Source organism: Apostichopus japonicus, chromosome 6 (assembly GCF_037975245.1).
Source record: "Apostichopus japonicus isolate 1M-3 chromosome 6, ASM3797524v1, whole genome shotgun sequence".
NCBI lineage: Eukaryota > Metazoa > Echinodermata > Holothuroidea > Aspidochirotida > Stichopodidae > Apostichopus > Apostichopus japonicus.
In genome coordinates, this window is record NC_092566.1 from 4,299,361 (window position 1) to 4,319,675 (window position 20,315).

The window sequence follows — 20,315 nt, forward strand, 5'->3', positions numbered from 1 at the left end:
TTTAACTCAGTTTTCTTTTGATCTCATCCACCTTTCTATTCTCATAGCCCGAACCAGGTGATCTCTGTACGGACTGCCAGTCATTCGTGAAAGACTTTGACAATCTCCTGAATAACTACACCGTCCAGGTAAGAAGGGATTGGTCTGATTCTTGACTGCTCTCCTCTCAATTATTGCTCATACTTATCTCCAGCTCTTAAAAACAAGAGGTTGCAAGTATAGGCTTAAAAGTAAGAAAGAGAGAGAAGTATTGTGCTGTTGCTTGACTCTGTTAGCTGACTCATTAAGAGAAGAGTGTTAACCCTTGTGTCATTGTATTCAGTGAAAACCCATGTAACTATCGCAGTGTGATTCTTCTCACTGTGTCATGAGGTTGTGAGCCACATTCTTACTTATTGCTGGGTCATGAGGTTGTGTGCCCCCATTTTCACTTATCCCTGTACTGTGTCTTTGGGCAATGTTCAATGTACAAGGCTGTGACTTTGTTAACAAATCTCAGGCTATTTCCAAGTTTGAAAATGTCGTTGAGAGTTGGTCCTCTTTTGCGCCATTCACGGAAATAAACCATGTTCCGCTGCATCAATAACTCCTCCTGGAATCAGATGACCTAATTTCCTACTTTTATGTTTGGGTCTTGCTTTATTTCAGGAGATGCTTCTTAAAGACTTCGAGGTGCTTTGCAAGTATGTCCCCAACTATAGCTCCGACTGCAAGATGTACATCAAACAATACGGTGCTCTGGTCTTCGAAGTCATCGCAGGGCTTATCGTAAGTCTTCTTGATCTTAGGGGGTGTAGAATACGGCCTGCTAAAGCAAATACCATAATAGGACAAAGGGTACACTCCACCAAGACAATGGATGCTTTTGTGGCCACTGTTACGATTAAACAGTCCAAGGGCATACCAGACTTTCTAGTCCAATAGTCATGAAAGTCGTCATTCTACAATGATACAGATTTAATTTAAATGTGGTAGACCGTTGCATTTATTTTCTAGAGTAACACCCTGTGACTACCTTAACCGTAACACTAACTGCCTAGTATTAGGAGTACTGTTTCCGAGGTAATCTTTCTGCAGCGGTTCAGCCATGCTGCAACTCGTAGTCATATGCCAGTAATAAAAATGTGGGATTCGCAGTAAAATATGCTCCGAAATCCTGGCAGATGGTTAAACTTGGGCACTGTGTGTGAGGTGGCACCATTATAATCGATTTATGATGATAGCGGTCTTGAAATATTTGCCTGGAAAGCTAAATAGAATACAGCTGGAGAAGTTTATAACAACACAATTTGTTTACAAGGATGTTAGTGTTTATCTAGCATGTCTCGATAGTGGTAAAATCTTGTTGAATGAGTAAGAGCATATTCCAAATTTTTGAAATTTTTGTTGTTGTCATTTTGGGACCTAATTATGTGATCCTTCAAATTCATGGAGTAGCTTTGTGCTAAGAGAACTGGTAGAAATCACTTAATATTATTATTGAGGAAATGTTCATAATTTTGTTAATCTTTGTAATTTTTTATTGATGCAGAACCCTAAGACAGTTTGCACAGACATTGGACTTTGTAATGGAGTAAGAAGTCCTCGACCAACGTTGCCTAAACTTCCGGTCGAGGTTCTGAAGGCTGTAAGTAAAGTATGCTTCTGTTCAATTAGCACCAAGATTATAAAGAAAGGGTTGATTTGCGTAAGAATTTTGAGGTGGTGCTTTCAACCATTTACAAGGAAAGGGGAAGGCAGAGAAGGAGGGGTGGGTGAAGGAATACTAGGACATAACAGAAATGAGTAAGATGCAAGGGTTTATAAACGAAAATCATTTTTGTTGCATTTGTCTACCCCTGATGGACCATGTAGGTGACCCCATACAGGGAAACCTTCAAATTCCTCTTCATTTGATTTTTGTCTCCAGTTGGCTCCTAACGATGTTTGCGCAGATTGTAAGAACCTATTCCAAGATGTGCAGAACTTTCTGTCTGAGCCAGATGTTCAGGTAAAACATTTTACATTTCTGGATCCATTGTCCTTAAAAGAATATTCCTTTTTTTAAGCAAAGATTATAAAAACTTATATTGAAGGGACAAAAATATTACATGTTGCTAGTTGAGAACCCTCCATCTCAATATCTTGCTCCTAACTCGAGAATATGGTTAATTTAATATAAGCTATTTTTGGCTGACTATAAACTACTCCAGAATATTGGATCACAGCACATGATGAGAATTAGTCCAATAACCATAGGTTGCATCTTTCAGCTCTCTTGACCTCAATTTACTGAAAATTTATCTCTCCTGCAAACAGACTGGTTAGTTTGGAAGAGTTGATTTGTTCACACCTTGCCATGTCTGCCTTGATCTGATAGTGATTTGGCTACTAGCTGTGTGATGAGTTGTATAATAGATGGATAGGCAGCTCAACTAAGGTGCGAACATATGGGACTGATCACTCAGCTAACCAACTGGAAAAAAAAACCTGCCGTTCAGTACAAATGGCGGGTTTTTGCATGCAACCTATAGCTAATGGACACGTTCGCGGCATGAGATAGTCTGTGATATCATTGGGGTATATGCTCTCCAGAAGCTTAGCTAAGGCTGTTGTTTATCTTCTTGTTCATTTATCCTTGAAGCCTGATACATTTAAAACATTTTTTTTTATCTGTTTTTAGAATTTCATCAAAATTTTCTTGTAGAAACATGCTTTTTTCTCGGTGCATAAAGGATTGAAAATTTAATAAACAAAAACAAAGACATTTTCAGTTGAAAGGTACCCTGATGACATCATCCATCCTGCTGTTGCCAGATTCATTGCATTAACTATCACAACATTTGAAAAATTTATTTCTTTGCCACACAAAAATGGAATATGTGATTTTTTGCCTTCGGAAGCAGAAAATTTCCAACACGTTGCTAAGCAATCAACTTTAAGCCAAATTTTTAGTGGATTCCAAGAATTTTATTCAAAGGTGGATTTTGTGTCCACGTACATAACAAATCAAGTCATTTGTTGACATTCAAGTAATTGTGTGATTCATCCATACAGAAGTTCCTCAGGAATGGGCTGATCATTCTTGATCACATTGTCAGAACGGTGACTTCAGTAACCTTATACATAAGCTACGTCGGAGGTTAACGCAAAAGCTAACAATGAAAAATAAAAGGACTTTGTCTCTTTAGTTGGCATCAAAAGAATGAAATTTGTCATTAGTATGGTAACGATAACTTCAAATTAACAAATCCAGACACAAGTCAAAACCTAAAATTTTCGAAACATTGCCCCACTCTGCCGTCAGGAAGTAAAAACTGAATGCATTGTTAAATCTTAAGTACATATCTATAGTTACTTTAAACTTAAATAAAAAAATCAGTTTCAGTTGTGGCTCCTCAGTTATTTATTTGTAGTATATTGAAGTACCACTCACCACAAAGGTGTTGTTTTGGTTTCGATTATTAATTGAATTAATCAAGGCCTCTCTTTTCTTTCTTTTTTTGCTGACAACGAGTTTAATTAACTACTTCAATTGACATTGTTCTGAAAATTGTTTGGAAAGGAAAATGAAACAGCAAAATAATAAAGTGATCTAATTTCCTGTTGAGTTCTTAAAAACAGCACATTTGTGGGATAATATGCACTCTCTGTTATTCAAATTATGACAGCTTTTAACAATTAGCATTATTCTACGTATTGGTTTCTGGTTCATTTCTTTTCCTTATGACTTCTGTTTAAACTTCAACAAAATGAAATTATGTAGGTTGGATGTCATTAAATTAAATTAGCCTTAAGAACGGTTTTACTATCTTATTCTTTTATCCAGAGTTCAGTATTGGATAACCCCTACAAAGTTAAATTGAGAATAAACTGAAACGGAAAGCATTTCTGTACGCTTTCTTCATTGCAACAGGATAATTTACAATGTCCAAAAGAAATGCTTTACTGTTTGTTTAAACATCAGCACTTTCACATGTACAATTTATTTTTACCCTCATTTAGAGACTTCTAACCTATGAGGATTTTTTGTTTTATTTCACTCTATGTTTGTAGAAAAAGATTCTCGGTGAGATCGAATTGCTCTGTAATGATTTGGGCCCATTCGGACCACAGTGTAAGACTTACGTGGACCAGTACGGACCCCTGGTATTCACATTCCTACTTCAGTACATTGTGAGTTCATTTTGACTCGTTTTACCTCCTTTTCTATGCCTTTCACTCTTTAATCCATGGACTGCTAAATGTTTTTTTTTAACATTAGAAATCATTAATTCATTGTTAAGTAGCTTGGTGTTTGAATAACGAGCACAGAATTTGATGATAAGAAAAATGTCAACCCATGTTAAATTTGAATTGTGATTGAAAAACATTGAATGAAAGTGTAAGTTCTTTCATATTTTAAAGATGAGAGCAGGGTTTTAAGAAAGAAGGATAGAGGGACCATACAACTATTCAGATAGCATTGGGCTAAGTGAATTCTGTTTAGACAAGATTAAAAAGTTATTCTGGCTATAAGGGGAGACTAGCCACTGCCAAATATAAGGGTCTAAAGCCGTACTTCCTAAGAGTATGGGATGCAACCGAAAACTGTGTCAACAAGCTTAGACCATCGGGTCGTGAGTCTAGTAGCCAAGAATATAAATAAATAAACAAACAAACAAATGAATGCATGAATCAATGAATAAATAAATGAATGATTGGAAATGAAAGTTTCAGATGGAATTTGTTGATAATCTTCCTCCCTGGCATGTGTAGGATTTGCTTCCCAAGGTTTTGAATGAAATGTAAGGGCTGTTGTTTACTAACTTACAGGCAATGTGCAATCAAATCAGTCAACGTGTAATCACTTGCAATCAAATCAGGCATTGTGCAGTTTAGTCAGTATATAATATCTGGGGAGTTTAGGCCTCCGAAAGTGATGCGTAACTAGCAAGTAGTAACTAGCAAGAAAATATTATTGATGCAGGGATCTAGCGAATTACATTTAGCCCCCTGCCCCCTCCCCCCAGATCCAATGGGACAGTTATGAATTCCATTTGATAGCTCAAAAGAACAAGACCCCCAAAAAAAAATCTGTGGGAACTTTAGAAGGGAAACTGATTAATGCTGAAATGAGTTTGGTGAGCTCAAAAAACTGCTCATTGTTTTTGCTCTTCTTAATGAAACTACGAGTATGCTAAATAGAAGAGCTTGTACCCAATATTCATTTATCTTTCACAGGATCCAGATGCTATTTGTTCAAAAGTTGGTCTTTGCTCAGCAGATCTCCCGCAATCTCCGGCTAAAGTGGTAGGCTTCAAAAGACTCTTAATTATTTGCGATGATCGGTATAGAATGGCGCATGTTATTGGATTAAACAGGTCTTGTGGTTTTAATAGATATGTTGTGATTTAATAGATCTGTCCTGTGAGTAACAGGTATCCTCTGGTTAAACAGTATCCTGGATTAACAGAACAAACAGTTTTAACTTTGAAAACACCACTTTACAGTGTTTTCTTACCAAATGGTACTATTAACATAGTCAAATGAAATGATACCTCATTCTTTTTACAGGTAATTAAGTAACACTTACCTTTGTGTATCTATGTCAAGCAGTTACCTTCTTATAACACAGTGGTAATTTCAATTTTGTGGATATAGGATGTAGAGTACTTATTTACTGTGCAGTTATTGCTAACACATCTTTCAGGAATGCCAAGGAAGTGTATTTTCTCTTAAATAATGCTTAAATTACTACATCTTACAGACATTGTTACATTTTACGTAGATATCCACTCACCCGAAGTATCGACGTCCTTGCCTGTAATTACCCAAAGTAAACTGTCAGTTGAGGATAAATGCAATAAATAATGGGCTCTATCTTTAATGAAAATGCATTTTCTGTAGGATTATACGTTTACATTTGTAAGTAACTGTGATGATAGGGTGTACATATATAAAATACATATTCAATACATGTTACATACACATTACCTACATAATCATATATTACACATGGTGGTAAGTTGCAGCTGGTAGTTTAAAAGGCAACTTAAGAAGGTAAGTAGGTAATGCATAACTGAGGTTTATACATAACTGCAATTAGATGCCCACGTATGTTTTTGATAGTGCGAATTATATTAAACTAAAGTACAACATTACAATAAAGATTTGTTATATATATACGCTTACTTTAAGTATTGTAACGTAAAAGTTTGCATAACTTTGGTAAGTTTGGTAACTTCTTCTTTTTATTAGTTTTATACAAATAGTCGCCTTTCTTTCTCATTCCCTCTTTTTGATTTTTCGTAGAATGCGGACATGTGTGCGGACTGCAAAGCGTTCTTCACGGACGTTTCCACAATCCTCAATACTCCACAAGTTCAGGTATGTTGTGATAGTTGAAGTGTCCTTTAAAAGAATCAGTTTCAATACTACTGAAATGTATTGCTCTCTCGATACAAGAGGTTGATAGCTTTGAAATATATCCTCGTGGGAGCATATAGTTGTTTTATGTCAATGTAAAAATTTTAGGAGGTCATCCATGTAATCTCGCTTTCGATTCAAGTCGTTAATTATTTAGGTTTGTCAATGAACTTTCGTATAAAACCGACACATATTGAAAATGAAACCACTGTGCTAGGACTTGTTGTTGTTATGCTTATGCCAGGGTTGAGAATTTAAGGAGGGTACAGGTGTAAGGCAAGGCTTCAATAACTAGGCAGGTTTATTGCATAACTCATATTACCTAACAGAGCAATCAACATTGGTTTCTATTGTGTTCATTCAAAAGCCTATTTGTGAAAGTGGAAGCTTCCTGCGATATAATATTTTTCGAAAGTAGCACTCAAACTTGATTTGAGTGATAAATTGATTTTTATGCATATTTTCTTTTTTTTGGGGGGGGGGGAGGGATTGTTTGAAACCAAATTCCCATAAAACTGCAGGTGATAACGTCTGCCAGTCGAATTTCATTTTCAAATAGTGAAGTCCAAATAGCAATTTTCCAAAGTTGCTGACTTTGCTCTTTAAAATAGTGCCTGGATAACGATATGTAGAGGATTGTTTCAAATTTATCAATTCTTGGCTTGTTAACCTTCATATGGTGGTGAATTTTCATCTCATTTCATTGTTTCTTTTAAAAAAGAATTACGTACATTACGTAACAGACAAAAACGAGAATAAAATTTATGTGGGTTTCTTGGTCTGACTAATTGCAATCCTCCATCGACTGCTACTTCATAGGTTTGATTCACTTGCAGCTTTAATAATAATATAATAATTTATTCTTATATAGCGCTTTACATCAAAAGAATGATCTCAAAGCACTTCACAGAATCGCATAAAATAATACAACTTAAAAAATATTACAGCTTAAAAATATTACAGTCTAAAAATATTGCATCCTAAGAATTACAGAAATAAATAACTTAACAATAATTATTAAAAACAATAAAATTCAGAAATTAAAGACAAAAGCAAGAAAATATGACAGCATACAATGAAACTAAAATACTAAACTATTACAGCCAAAAAATAGCAACATTAAGACAATCAAAACATAAATAGAAAATAAATTTTAATATAAAACAATCGAAAGATGGCAAGATGGTAATACAAACAATATGACTGGAGGTTTAAAATGTTTAAAATGTCAACGATTGATCTGATTTCAGCTGGGAAGTTGAGCATTTCAGTTCAGCTTATTTACAAGTCTTTATTTACAACAGAAGGAAGTAACTTGTATATAAGGAAATGAAGATAAAGGTCGTTACATTTATCAGAATATTAGAAACCCATTGTGCAAGAAAATTGAACCTAGGTTTTAACAAGGTTTTGTAAATCAAAACTAAAACAAAACTGTTAGCAAACTGCTTATTCACTAAAGAGCCTGTGTAAGAGAATCTGTAAATGTAAAATGGCCCTGACATTTCGATCCTAGCAGGATCTTCTTCAGAGGCTAAAAACAAGATTTTATTACGACAACAACAGCCTAAGTCTGTTAAAGATTAAACATCAGTTTGATTGTTGTTTCTGCTGATTACGCAAAAGAGTTGCCATTTCTAAACAATTTGAGTTTCAGGGTTTTCTTCTGCACCTTCTTGTCACATGACTTTGGTTAAAGATAGTAATAATTCTCTAACTCATTATGTCAATTTTCAATTTCATATCCATCGATGAAAAAGAAACAAATCTTAACTTTAATGATATAGTATGCTTTGTTTAATTATGATGAATGGATTTTAAATGCTTGAACATGATATATATATATATATATATATATATATATATATATATATATATATATATATATCCTAACAAAAGTGTGTGGATGAAAATTTGTAAAGCCAATTCTGAATGCCAATTAATGGAAAGGGTGAAAGGAGAAGTTAGAGACAGTGTCTGTTGCAATTATACACACTGGAATTTTAATTTTAGGTACACCATTTCTTCAAGAAAGAGACCCCATTCTTTCAAGTTTAGAACCCCATTCTTTCAAGTTAGGGAGCCCATTCCTTCAAGTTAGGGAGCCCATTCTTTCAAGTTAGGGACCCCATTCTTTCAAGAGACCCCATTCCTTCAAGTAAGGGACACCATTCTTTCAAGTTTAGGACCCCATTCTTTCAAGTTAGGGACCCCATTCCAAAACATGGTACTGAAGAGAGAAGATCATTAGACCTGTCAATATAATTACTTTAATACTCAATTCTAAAATACACTTTTTTTGTCTGCCTTTTAGCAAATGATTCTTCAAGAGATTGAAAGTCTCTGTAACGACCTTGGCCCAAGCATCGGCCCTCAGTGTCAGCAATACGTCACAGAATACGGACCTTTGGTTATAAACTTCGTTCTGCAGTACCTGGTAAGTCTTCTTTCTAACAGATGAGAGATGAACAAGATGCTGCATAATTTCCATTATAAAAATTGTAGCAAAACTGCTCCATTAGCTTTCAATGGTAACCAATTCTAGCCCTCAACACATGACGTAAATACTAAGGTGCTCTTTGATTGAATTTTCCTTTCCCCTGCAACATTTAAAGAGACTTTGTATGCCATATATCACAAGACTTTTCTCCAAGATATTTGATTCTTTTTTTTACCAGAAGTGACAAAAATGTTGTGTTTAAACCGTTTATCTCTAAATGATTTTTATATCCAAAAAGTGTCTCATAAAAAACCATTCTGGTCTTTCTCTGTGCAATTGTAGATCGCAGCTCTTTTTACTTATCCAGACAACCATTACAACACAATTAGTCAGCAATATCTTTGTTAATTCCTACAGGATCCAACTTCTATTTGTGGGGACATTGGATTCTGTACCGGGGTCAACACAGTCAGGCCACTGGCATTCACAGCTGTAAAAACTATTCTCGTAAGTAAAGAAAACCTGACGTTTTATAGGAATATTGAAACTTTTCAAGGGCACTGCGAAAGTGAAAAGTGCACATTAAATTGATAATCAATAAAGAATTGCTCATCAAACATACAATTGGTGTAATCAAATATGAAAATCTCAAGAACTCTTTACTTTATGAAATGGTCCTCCTCACTTTACAGCAGTCCTGAGTTGAAAGGGGCAATGGTACTAACCTGCGAAAGTTTAAATTTCTTGTCCCATCAGTCTCGTCGTCCTGTTGCTAGGCGCACATTTTTTTTATTAATGATACACAAGCTCCAGGAAAAACAATATTGCATGTATCAATAGATAATACAAGCCTTTGTTTAAAAGCGACTATTTAGTTTCACTTTAACAATCGTCACTTTCACATTGCGACTGTTTCCTTAAGCCTGATAGGAAAGTCCATATGAAAAAACGTGGCCAGTTATTTGTCCCAGTTAGACCTATTGATCGTTTAAAGGCCTCAGTTTTTTATTATGATTATTGTTTTTCAAACTACCCTGGTTGGAAACATGTAAGTACTCTGCTGCCACCATTGACCCACTCCTAAGTCAATGCTTAATTCTCTTCCTTCTGAGACCTACCTATTCCTGTTCATGTTAATGAAAATTTAGGGAATGTCAGGCAATTTGAGCAGGTTTTGAGAGTGTTCTTTAGGTATTTGAAAAATCAATCCATAGATTTGAAGAGAAGAAAGATGTTACTTTGCCAAAAAATGTAACAATGCTTTTTGGAACTCTCAAAGCCTTGATATTTGTTTTTATTGTAATGTAAATAATAGTCCACCAAAACACCACAGCATACACCCCCCCCCCTCTCTCTGTCCCTTATCTTCTCCAGAGTGCCACAGAAAATGGCAGATTTTTTCACATCGGTTCGGAAAAATTATGAGACATTCACCTTGAAGGAAATAACTTTTGAATGGTTTAAATCAAACTTGAATCTTCACATAATATCGATCTATTTGTGGATAATTTTTTTCTTCAGAAAATGCCAATGGTAGCTGGTGATCTTTGCACTGACTGTAAGAATTTAGTGAATGATGCTGATGGTTTGCTAAAGAATGCTACTGTCCAGGTAAGATTAACAGAGTCAGTGGTGTAGTGAAGGAACACATCTATATCTATATCAATATCTATATAAGAATCTACATCCATATCTACATATCTATATCAATATCTATATATCTACATAAGATATTAATATGTCTATAGCTACATTTGATATTGGTATCTATATCTATAACTACATATGATATTGATATGTATATATATATCTATAGCTACATATGATATCTATATCTATAGCTACATTTGATATTGGTATCTATATCTATAACTACATAGGATATTGATATGTATATATATATATCTATAGCTACATATGATATCTATAGCTACATTTGATATTGGTTTCTATATCTATAACTACATAGGATATTGATATGTATATATATATATATCTATAGCTACATATGATATCTATAGCTACATTTGATATTGGTTTCTATATCTATAGCTACATTTGATATTGATATCTATATCTATAACTACATAGGATATTGATATGTATATATATATCTATTGCTACATATGATATCTATATCTATAGCTACATTGATATTGGTATCTATATCTATAACTACATAGGATATTGATATGTATATATATATCTATAGCTACATATGATATCTATATCTATAGCTACATATGATATCTATATCTATTGCTACATATGATATCTATATCTATAGCTACCTTGATATCTATGTCTACATATGATATTGATATGTATATCTATGTATATATCTGTATCTTTATCTGTATGACGTAAGGAATAACCTAACAACGTTGGTAAATTAACATGTGTACTGAATTATAAAGATCATAAGTAATTGTGGCTAGATGGTCGCGGGGACCAAGTCTTTCAGGAACCTGCTCCAACCCCCCGCCCCCACCTCTCCTCCCTCCACCGCAGAAGTAGTACTTAATTGTGAAAGTATTTCATAGAATTTGTGTAGTTTTGGTTGACATGTTCTGGATGTCCTGTCAAGTTTGTGCATTAAAACTTTATCCAAATGAAATAAATAATCTCTTGAAAATGTTAAACCCCCAAAAGTCTAAATATTTTCACACAGTTGTCAGGTAAAATCCTTTTGACCATGACTGCGAATATCTTTATTAACCTCTTAAAATACATTTACGTCATGATTCCTGCAAAGGAAGTACCAAGTTTCTCTGTCATAAGTAAATTATAACAATGATTTGCTTGCTTTCGTCTTTCTTCCACAGAAAATGTTTCTAAACGACCTGGCAGTCGTCTGTAAATATTTCGGAGGTCTGCAGAGCGAATGCAAGGATCTTATCATGGAATACGGCCCTCTACTTTTTGATTATATCGCAGCATACATAGTGAGTCCTCGTCTTTGTTTTTCACTCGTGTGAAATTTAAAACACCAGGTCGTGGACTCGTTTATTTCAAAGATATCTTATAACTCTGTTCCATTTTTCCACAAGACTCATCGGTCTCGAGACCGATCCATTGTTTCCTTGAAAATGATATGTAAGGATCTTTACATATTCGATAAGGCATCATGACCAAAATTAGAAGAAAAATAAATTCATAAAAAGCCACCTTTGGCATCTATATTTCATCTTATTTTCTGAAAAGGAATTTAACATTGTAATCCTAAAATTGCCAAGAACTCTTAACCGAGAACCAAGTTTTTGAAAACAAAAATACAGAAGACACTTTTCAAGGTTTTCTCTAACCAGTGATGTGGATATTTAATTTTTTTAAGTAAAATTTAAACTTTCGTCCTTTTAGCATCTCTCGATAGCCTTCACCCATTGGTGGTTGTACCTCTGCTTTACCATTGATGTTTTTCATAATTTTTACTCCAAAAACATTTGATAAGCATATTGTAACTTCTTTCATTCAGTCTCTCAGGTGCATAGTCCTAAAACTCCATGGTACATTACGGCTTTTTATCTTCTAGCTTTCATTCTAAATTCTTTGATCAAAAGAAAACTGACAACATAAAAAACACAAATAATGCGTCTTGACAAAGTTTCAGTTCCAAAGATGGGTAAGACCACATAGCTGGAACACAGATTGAGGGCACATATATCTTTCGTGTCTGACAACCTTGTTCATTATTCTGTGGGCGACATGCGTGAACTAGTCGGTCACTAACAAAAGAAAACAGACACTATACAGGGAATAACCTAGGCTCGATGGTATTGGTAGGCAGCTTTGAAGGCTCTGAGCTTTGTAAACATAATCAAGTACTATGGTTCGTGTGTACAAAAACTGCTATACATCTTTGCAGTTCCCATAGCAACGTGCATGTATGCAATACTGGCTATAGGCTAGGCTTCTATAGCAAGCTATAGGCTAGGCTTCCTAAGATGAAAGGTGACCTATTTTCTCGTCTCTCTCATTCAGAAGGGTCAGAATGGTATAGTTGTAAGTATTTTCAGTAATCAACCGGCACAAAATAAAATCAAAACCAAAAGTTGTTGCAACCTTCTTTCTTTTCTTTTTTTATCAATATACCTCGCCAATAATTTATCGCACACATCAAGTTAAACATTTAACCGTATCGTGAGCTCACTGCATCTAACTACTCGACCGTATTTTCTCTCGACTCCATGAAAAATCACAATTTTCTGACACATTTCAATCCCGGGAACTGCAGATTTTTCATCTGCAGAATCTATGTATATTTAAGCTTGGTGATAAAAGGTTCTGTTTGTCCCATTGCATGATTTCATCATCCTGGTTTTCTGTTTTATTTGATGACAACAATTTTTTATTCATAAATGCCATACGTTTGCAAAATAAACCAAAGATTTAATCGATGATTGTTTCCCAGGGCATTAATTTATTTTTTGATTTTAGCCCCTAAAATTTTTCAGCATCCTATTTTATGGTTTCTATGACTGCCTTCACCTTTGTTTTTCGATCAGCTGTCAGTGTCTTTATTTGCGCAGAATTTTGTTTTTTGCACAAATTCAGGATGGCAACCTTGTGCCAATTTTTAAGTATTTTTATTTTAATTTGTAATTCATCCCTTTCTTTGCACATTTGACACAATACTGTGAATCAGTGACATTAATGTGATGCATGGGTTAATGATTTACTATTATTTACTTTTATTTTCAAATTTATACCTTTTCTGTCACAATGCTGTGTCACTGCTTTTGCAAAGATATTTCAAGAGCGTGAAAAGTAAGTCGTCGCTTTTCTGAGAAACAAAAGAAGTTTTCTTTTCTGCGGTATTTATAGGTCTTCTGTCTACAAACATATAAACGAAAGTGAAAATTTAGACTGAAAACTAAAGTAGGTTTCCCTCCATAATAACAGATACAGAGTAACCTTAACATTAGTATACCCTAACATAATCATTGTTTAGATAAAACATATATATATATATTTCCTTTTTAATAAACAAAACTTAAATCTGGTCGAATTGTGAATGACTGCAACATTCTGGTAAACCAGCCCCATTAATGTGACATATTAGTTTAGAAAAAAAAGAAAAAAAAAATTGGAAAATATTTAGTGTTTGGCCCTGACGGTACTTGTAGCCTGGTGAGTTATATCCCAAATTTATCATGCAAAACTTGTCCATATGTTTTGACTAATGTGTTTGTAATTTCCTTCTTTTTCTCTTGTAGGATCCAACAACCATTTGTGACGATATCGGTCTCTGCCCTGCAGTGACAGTTACGCTTGTAAGGATTAAATTTTATTTCCTCTTTTGATTGTTTTCTTAACTAAATAATTTGTAGAAAACAGTTGAACTGAAGTGGGGGTGGGGAAGGGGAGGGGGAAGGGGGAGTATCACATGGGTTACAATAGCTCATTCGTGAGTCACAGCGTTCGATAGGGTAGTGCCAGACATTCTTTGTCGTCTAACAGGTCAGTAAAGTTGGCATGTTGTTATGTCACTTTTGAAGAAAAACTTCCTCCACCCCCCCCCCAAATATTTTCTCTTAGTTTTTTCATCTCTATCCTATTTCTTAGCATGGAGCCTGCATTTGTTGGATGTCTTTCTTTTCCATTTTCAGAAAGCAGACCAGTGTGCAGATTGTAAAAATTTCTTCCAGGATGTTGTAACAATTTTAAACAATCCCTCTACTCAGGTAAATATTTTTGTTTGATAGTAGATTCAATACGATCTCTGTGAATTATCCACCTCTGATCGCAAACTACCATTATCTGTCAACAGGCTGTGTGTGAGTCTATGAGGTGCATGGCAGCAAGTTTCCCAGATCTAATTAACATAATATCGAAAATATATCCACCTCTCATACCCTTACAGTGATGGAGATGCAACATTTTACTTGTTTGGTGGCAGAGTGCTCAGATTAGACTTGTGTTAATTATCTAGATTTACCTACCAATTATCCAGACCTACAAGTAAATCCAGACAACTCTAAGCAAATTCAAGAGATATATTCAGCAAATAGCATTTTTTCCCAAATTATTGCTTAGAGCCTACCATCAATTTCCCCCAGATTTCCTTGTTCTTTATCAGTTTGGTATGTGTGGTTGGTTACAGGGTGTCATGAAAAGACGGACTTCGACTGTTATAAACAGCTTTAAGAAAACAAACAAAAGGAAACAACTCTTTACAAACTGACCTTTTTTTTTGTATTGACTTCATAAAACTTTGCAGCAACAAATTCTTCAAGCGATTGAAACACTCTGCAATGATCTCGGCCCGAGCATCGGCCCTCAGTGTCAACAATACGTCTCAGAATATGGACCGCTGGCCATTAACTTCTTACTGCAATATTTGGTGAGTAATCGTAATCGTGGATGACAATGTTTGTCTGTGAACCACCTTAGGGAAACGGAAGTTATGGAAAAGCCTAGTGCAGGACTTGTTAAAGTTACATGAACATCAGTTGATTTGCACTGAAGGTTCATTGGAGAACAAAACTCTTTAAACAAGCCTAAGTGTTTCTGAAGGTCAAAGGTCAGTCTTCTATCTAGTTAATGATAAAGTTTCTGGTCTGTTTTAGTCCACGTCCACGGACAATTTCAAAATGTACCTTTTCTTTAAGAAATGGAAAGATTTCACTTTTTCTATCTCTCTCTCTCTTTGGTATTTTGTCTCTGTAACATTTTCAACTTTGAGTGTTGTTACTTGTTGATTACTCTTCCTATTTTCTCTCGATTTCCAGGATCCAACAGCTGTTTGTGGTGACATCGGCTTCTGCCCCTCCGTAGCCAGACCACCAATGAATCTTGTGAAGGAGGTAAAGGATGTTTTTTTTTCCTAGAGAAAGGATTGTTTTCTCATTTTTCTATGAGCTAACTGAAACGTTTGAGTGGATTAAATCGTTCCTGATCTTAACTGTATTGTATACATGGACAATAGCAGTTAAGAATGTATACCTGCTTATAGTAGAATTTATGACTTAAATTGTCACAAATGTTCAGATGGTATTCAGCATAATGGTACACATGCTCACAAATGGCAAAATTTACATTCTGAGCAATTGACAAGACAAAGTTAACCACAAGTTGTTTCTCATATTTTGAAACAGGTTGTCATTATGTTTTTGTACTCTCTATTGTTTGTGACGGGATTTGTAAACATAACAAAATGCAAATACCAGCATGAAATTAATTTATGTTACGTTCAAAGAAGTTGCTGGTTGCTATGCATGTTTTGTAACTATGGTAACACCATTTAAGAAAGACATAATTTTGTTTTTATCTTTGTTGTTCGTCTGTCCTTAGAGTGCTGACCAGTGCACAGACTGCAAGAATTTCTTCCAAGATGTTTCAACGATGCTCAACACTCCTGCAGTCCAAGTATGTTGCTTGTCTGTTCTTTCGTCATTGGCAATATATTTTGTTTGGTTGCTCCCTCAACCGTTTTGGTTTCCTTAAATTTTTAGATTGGTAGAAAATTGATGTTGAACCTTGTGCTACACTATAAGTAAAAAGTTCAATTCTGAACAATTCCTCTACTCAGGTAAATGTTTCGTTTGAGAGTAGATTCAACAAGATCTCTGTGAATTATCCACCACTGATCGCAAACTAGCATTATCTGTCAACAGGCTGTGTGTGAGTCTATAAGGTGCATGGCAGCAAGTAGCCGGGATCTAATTTACATAATACCGAAAAATATATCCACCTCTCATACCGTTACAGTGATGGAGATGCAACATTTTACTGTTTTGGTGGCAGAGTGGTCAGATTAGACTTGTGTTAATTATCTAGATTAACCTACCAATTATACAGACCTACCAGTAAATCCAGACAACTCTAAGCAAATTCAATTGATATATTCAGCAAATGACCCTGTTTTGTTCCAAGATATTACTTAGACCCTACCATCAATTTCCCCAGATTTCTTCGTTCTTTATCGTTTTGGCGTGTGTGGTTACAGGGTGTCATGAAAAGACGGACTGCGACTGTTAAAATCAGCTTTAAGAAAACAAACAACCAAAAAGAACTCTTTACAAACTAACCTCTTTTTTTTGTATTCACTTTATAAAACTTTGCAGCAACAAATTCTTCAAGAGATTGAAACACTCTGCAATGATCTCGGCCCAAGCATCGGCCCTCAGTGTCAACAATACGTCTCAGAATATGGACCGCTGGCCATTAACTTCTTACTGCAATATTTGGTGAGTTAATCAAAATCATTGATGGTAATGTTAGTCCGTGAACCACCTTAGGGGAAACAGAAATTATGCAAAAGCCTAGCCGTCAGTATTTGTTAAAGGTACATATACATCAGTTGATTTGCACTGAAGGTGCATTGGAGAACAAAACTTTTAAAACAAGCCTAAGTGTTTCTGAAGGTCAATGGTCAGTCTTCTATCCCTACAGAATTCTTGCGAGGTGTATGCCTCCTTCTCCTACCCTACAATCCCTCTTTAACTCTGCCAACGTTAATCCAAAGTGGAAATGAGTTGGTAATGCTGAGGGGAAAAAAACAAAACAAAAAAACAGAAAAGTTATAAAGACATATTGGAAAATTTAACTACACATTATTATAAAATAAAAATACAGCTAAGTTTATGGACTATTTAAAGAACATTCAATCTTACGCTGTTGAAGGTTATCAATTTTTTGACGTAATGTATCTTTATAACTATATTAAATGCAGGATCCTAACATGATCTGTGGAGAAATTGGCTTCTGCGCTGCTCTCCCCAAACAGAGCTTGAGTTTCCCTAGCTTGGTAAGAAGCGACATTTTATTTATCTCTCTCTCTTCGTTTTTATCCTTTTAATCCAGTACAAAGTATTTATTTAGTGATAGAGAAAACAACAAATTACCTGTAAATGTCATCCTAGATAAAGACCTAGTTTTGCTTTCCTGGACCTCAAGTCATAAGAATTGCTTTTTATATAGCGCTTTATACCAGCGATAGGTCTCAAAGCGCTTTACAGACGTTATAAAACCCCTGGTCAATGATAACCTGTCCCAGAGACAATCCCTCCAGTCGGCAGCAGTTATATACTGAGCCCAATGACAAGTTACCTCACAGGTACCCATTTAACCCCTGGGTGGAGAGAGGCAAGTGTGAGCATCTTGCCCAAGGACACAACGTAATGAACTAGGCAGGAATCGAACCAGCAATCATTGGATCACGAGTCCGACGCCTTAGCCAATTGGCCACCACGCCATCTCTACACCCGAAATTGTCTCTCAAATCTGCAGGCGTCTGGTTTCAAAGACATTGTTGTCTGTTGTCGTTCTGGTGGGAGACGAGAGCAGAGTTCCCACTGACGGGAAAATCAAATTTCCCGGCCTGGAAAAAAGAAATGAAAAAAGATTGCACATAGTCATACAGAAATGGAATGCTTTTATCCAAAACTGTTTCTACTCCCTTCCTCTTTTCTTCTGAAAATTTTGTCTAAATCACCACTTTCTTATAAAAAAACAAGGGTCATGGCATTTCTCAATTCTTTTGTAAGGGAAAAGTGACATGGTTTTTTCATTTTCATGAGTGTGAGTGAGTGGAGTTATTGTTTATTAAAGTACTTACCTCAAAAAGAAATGATAATCCTGTGTATGAGTAATAAACCCAATTATATGTGGAATTCTACGACAAAAGTTATGGCAGTGACTGGCTTCATCGCTTTTCGTCTTGTTCAAACTGGATGTGTAAACTTGTTCATATATTGACTCAAGTGACTTTATCAATGTTAAGACAGGATTTTTGTCATTCTTTAATTTCTACAGAATGGAGACCAATGCACAGATTGTAAAAACTTCTTCCAAGATGTCGCTACTCTACTGAAAAATTCATCTGTCCAGGTAAACACGATAACTCTGCTAATTACCGAATGTAGTAAAATCAAGTACCGGTCGAACAACAGTGCACGTAGTAAAATGACTCTCTGAGCACAAATTTACATGGTAAAGGAAAGGGGGACCGGATAATGGGTGTACACTCTCCCTCTGACAGTTTGGGTGTTGGATTGGCTCTCCCGGGAGCAAAAAATGGTTAAAAACTTATACACCTCCCTTTTATCCTACAAGCCATCTTTGTAGCATAAGTTGTACTATGAAGCCAGTATTGATCCTAGGGCACTGTTGACAGGTATAATTAATCTTCTGTGTGGTTTAACTATGTGAACCTTCATATCAAATGCTATATCAGTTTCATGCTGTACTTGTTGGTGCTTTTTGGTATTTTGACTTTTATTATATCTTTCGACAGCAAATGATTCTCCAAGAGATTGGAATGCTCTGTAACGAGCTTGGCCCAAGCATCGGCCCTCAGTGTCAGCAATACGTCACAGAATACGGACCCTTGGTGTTTAACATGTTGCTACAGTACCTGGTAAGAGCCATAATCATGTTATCGTCATATCTTTGCCGGATAGTTTAACATCGATCCAGATGAGGTAGCCTCGTAAATGAATGGTAGCCAACTAACCGGTCATCTGAGACAAAAGTTTCAATGAACTAATTGTCAATTAGCTATTTCTGACAATTAACTCCCGGTTGGAGTTTTGTTGGGATTGTCCTAGGGGTACTTGTTTTTCTGTAGCTAATATGTCTGGCAGGAGTGTGTCTCAACCTCTGTTTTTATAACAAAGACCATCGTCAACTGCCTTCAACAATAGTCAAGTCATCTGAATCCTAGCCATACTAACATGGAACTGACACATTGGGCACACACATGTAGCAAAACTAGTACTTTACCTTCACTGGTGGACCAGTGGGTTCTCCATAAATTGTCTAATAGGGCTAGACAACAAGCCAGACAAAATTAAAATCTCACAAAAGAAAGAATGAGTTATGTACATGTAGGCTGTTCAAGCCTAATATGTTTGCATACCCTTATAAGTGCAAGGAACATTGCAGATTTGTTTCTCCTTGGTTGGTACATGGTAGGCTAGTCAAGCCTAAAGTCCCTTTACATTCGTTTCTTCATGGGTCAGATTGAAATGATTCAATGGGATGGGTTTGTCCTGTGGGGGGGGGCACCTACTGAAAGCCCTGTGGTAGATGCGCATTTCTCTCCCCCAGAGTGAACTCCAGAAGGTACAATGCAATTCCAGGCAAAACCTCTTCTCTAAATAAGAATTGCAAGGGTTGCATTATCAACTGTTTGTAATCGATGGTACTTATTGTTGTATGTATGTATGTATGTATGTATGTATGTATGTATGTATGTATGTATGTATGTATGTATGTATGTATGTATGTATGTATGTATGTATGTATGTATGTATGTATGTATGTATGTATTTTAGATCCTCCTGCAAGCAGGAACTCGCGAAGAAGCCTCGTTGGCTTATCAAAGCCGCAAGCTGACCGAAGTCAGTCTCTTACATTCATATTTAACGTCCATGATTATGAATTGTCATTTGTCAACAACTCTGTAACTGGACGACTTACATTAATCTTAGAGTGACTTGAACCAGGGACCTTATGATTGAAAGGCACCGGCGTTAACCACTGA

The 20,315-nt window shown here is 35.6% G+C and overlaps 1 protein-coding gene across 5 annotated transcripts in view; it reads left to right on the forward strand.

Annotated features, from left to right (window-relative positions):
- Positions 1 to 20,315, forward strand: part of LOC139968730 (uncharacterized) — a 70,874-nt gene that overhangs the window by 24,687 nt on the left and 25,872 nt on the right. For 2 of the 5 annotated variants that reach the window (XM_071973049.1, XM_071973053.1), the window contains exons 16-36: positions 48 to 128; positions 649 to 768; positions 1,532 to 1,627; positions 1,910 to 1,990; positions 4,036 to 4,155; positions 5,203 to 5,271; positions 6,274 to 6,348; positions 8,702 to 8,824; positions 9,245 to 9,334; positions 10,349 to 10,438; positions 11,653 to 11,772; positions 12,809 to 12,829; positions 14,044 to 14,100; positions 14,437 to 14,511; positions 15,048 to 15,170; positions 15,559 to 15,633; positions 16,121 to 16,195; positions 16,894 to 17,016; positions 17,502 to 17,576; positions 18,584 to 18,658; positions 19,065 to 19,187. In XM_071973049.1, coding sequence (XP_071829150.1) covers positions 48 to 128; positions 649 to 768; positions 1,532 to 1,627; positions 1,910 to 1,990; positions 4,036 to 4,155; positions 5,203 to 5,271; positions 6,274 to 6,348; positions 8,702 to 8,824; positions 9,245 to 9,334; positions 10,349 to 10,438; positions 11,653 to 11,772; positions 12,809 to 12,829; positions 14,044 to 14,100; positions 14,437 to 14,511; positions 15,048 to 15,170; positions 15,559 to 15,633; positions 16,121 to 16,195; positions 16,894 to 17,016; positions 17,502 to 17,576; positions 18,584 to 18,658; positions 19,065 to 19,187 — 1,887 coding nt within the window. The remainder of the gene's footprint in view (positions 1 to 47; positions 129 to 648; positions 769 to 1,531; positions 1,628 to 1,909; positions 1,991 to 4,035; positions 4,156 to 5,202; positions 5,272 to 6,273; positions 6,349 to 8,701; positions 8,825 to 9,244; positions 9,335 to 10,348; positions 10,439 to 11,652; positions 11,773 to 12,808; positions 12,830 to 14,043; positions 14,101 to 14,436; positions 14,512 to 15,047; positions 15,171 to 15,558; positions 15,634 to 16,120; positions 16,196 to 16,893; positions 17,017 to 17,501; positions 17,577 to 18,583; positions 18,659 to 19,064; positions 19,188 to 20,315) is intronic. The other 3 variants (XM_071973050.1, XM_071973051.1, XM_071973052.1) reach the window with 3 other exon arrangements.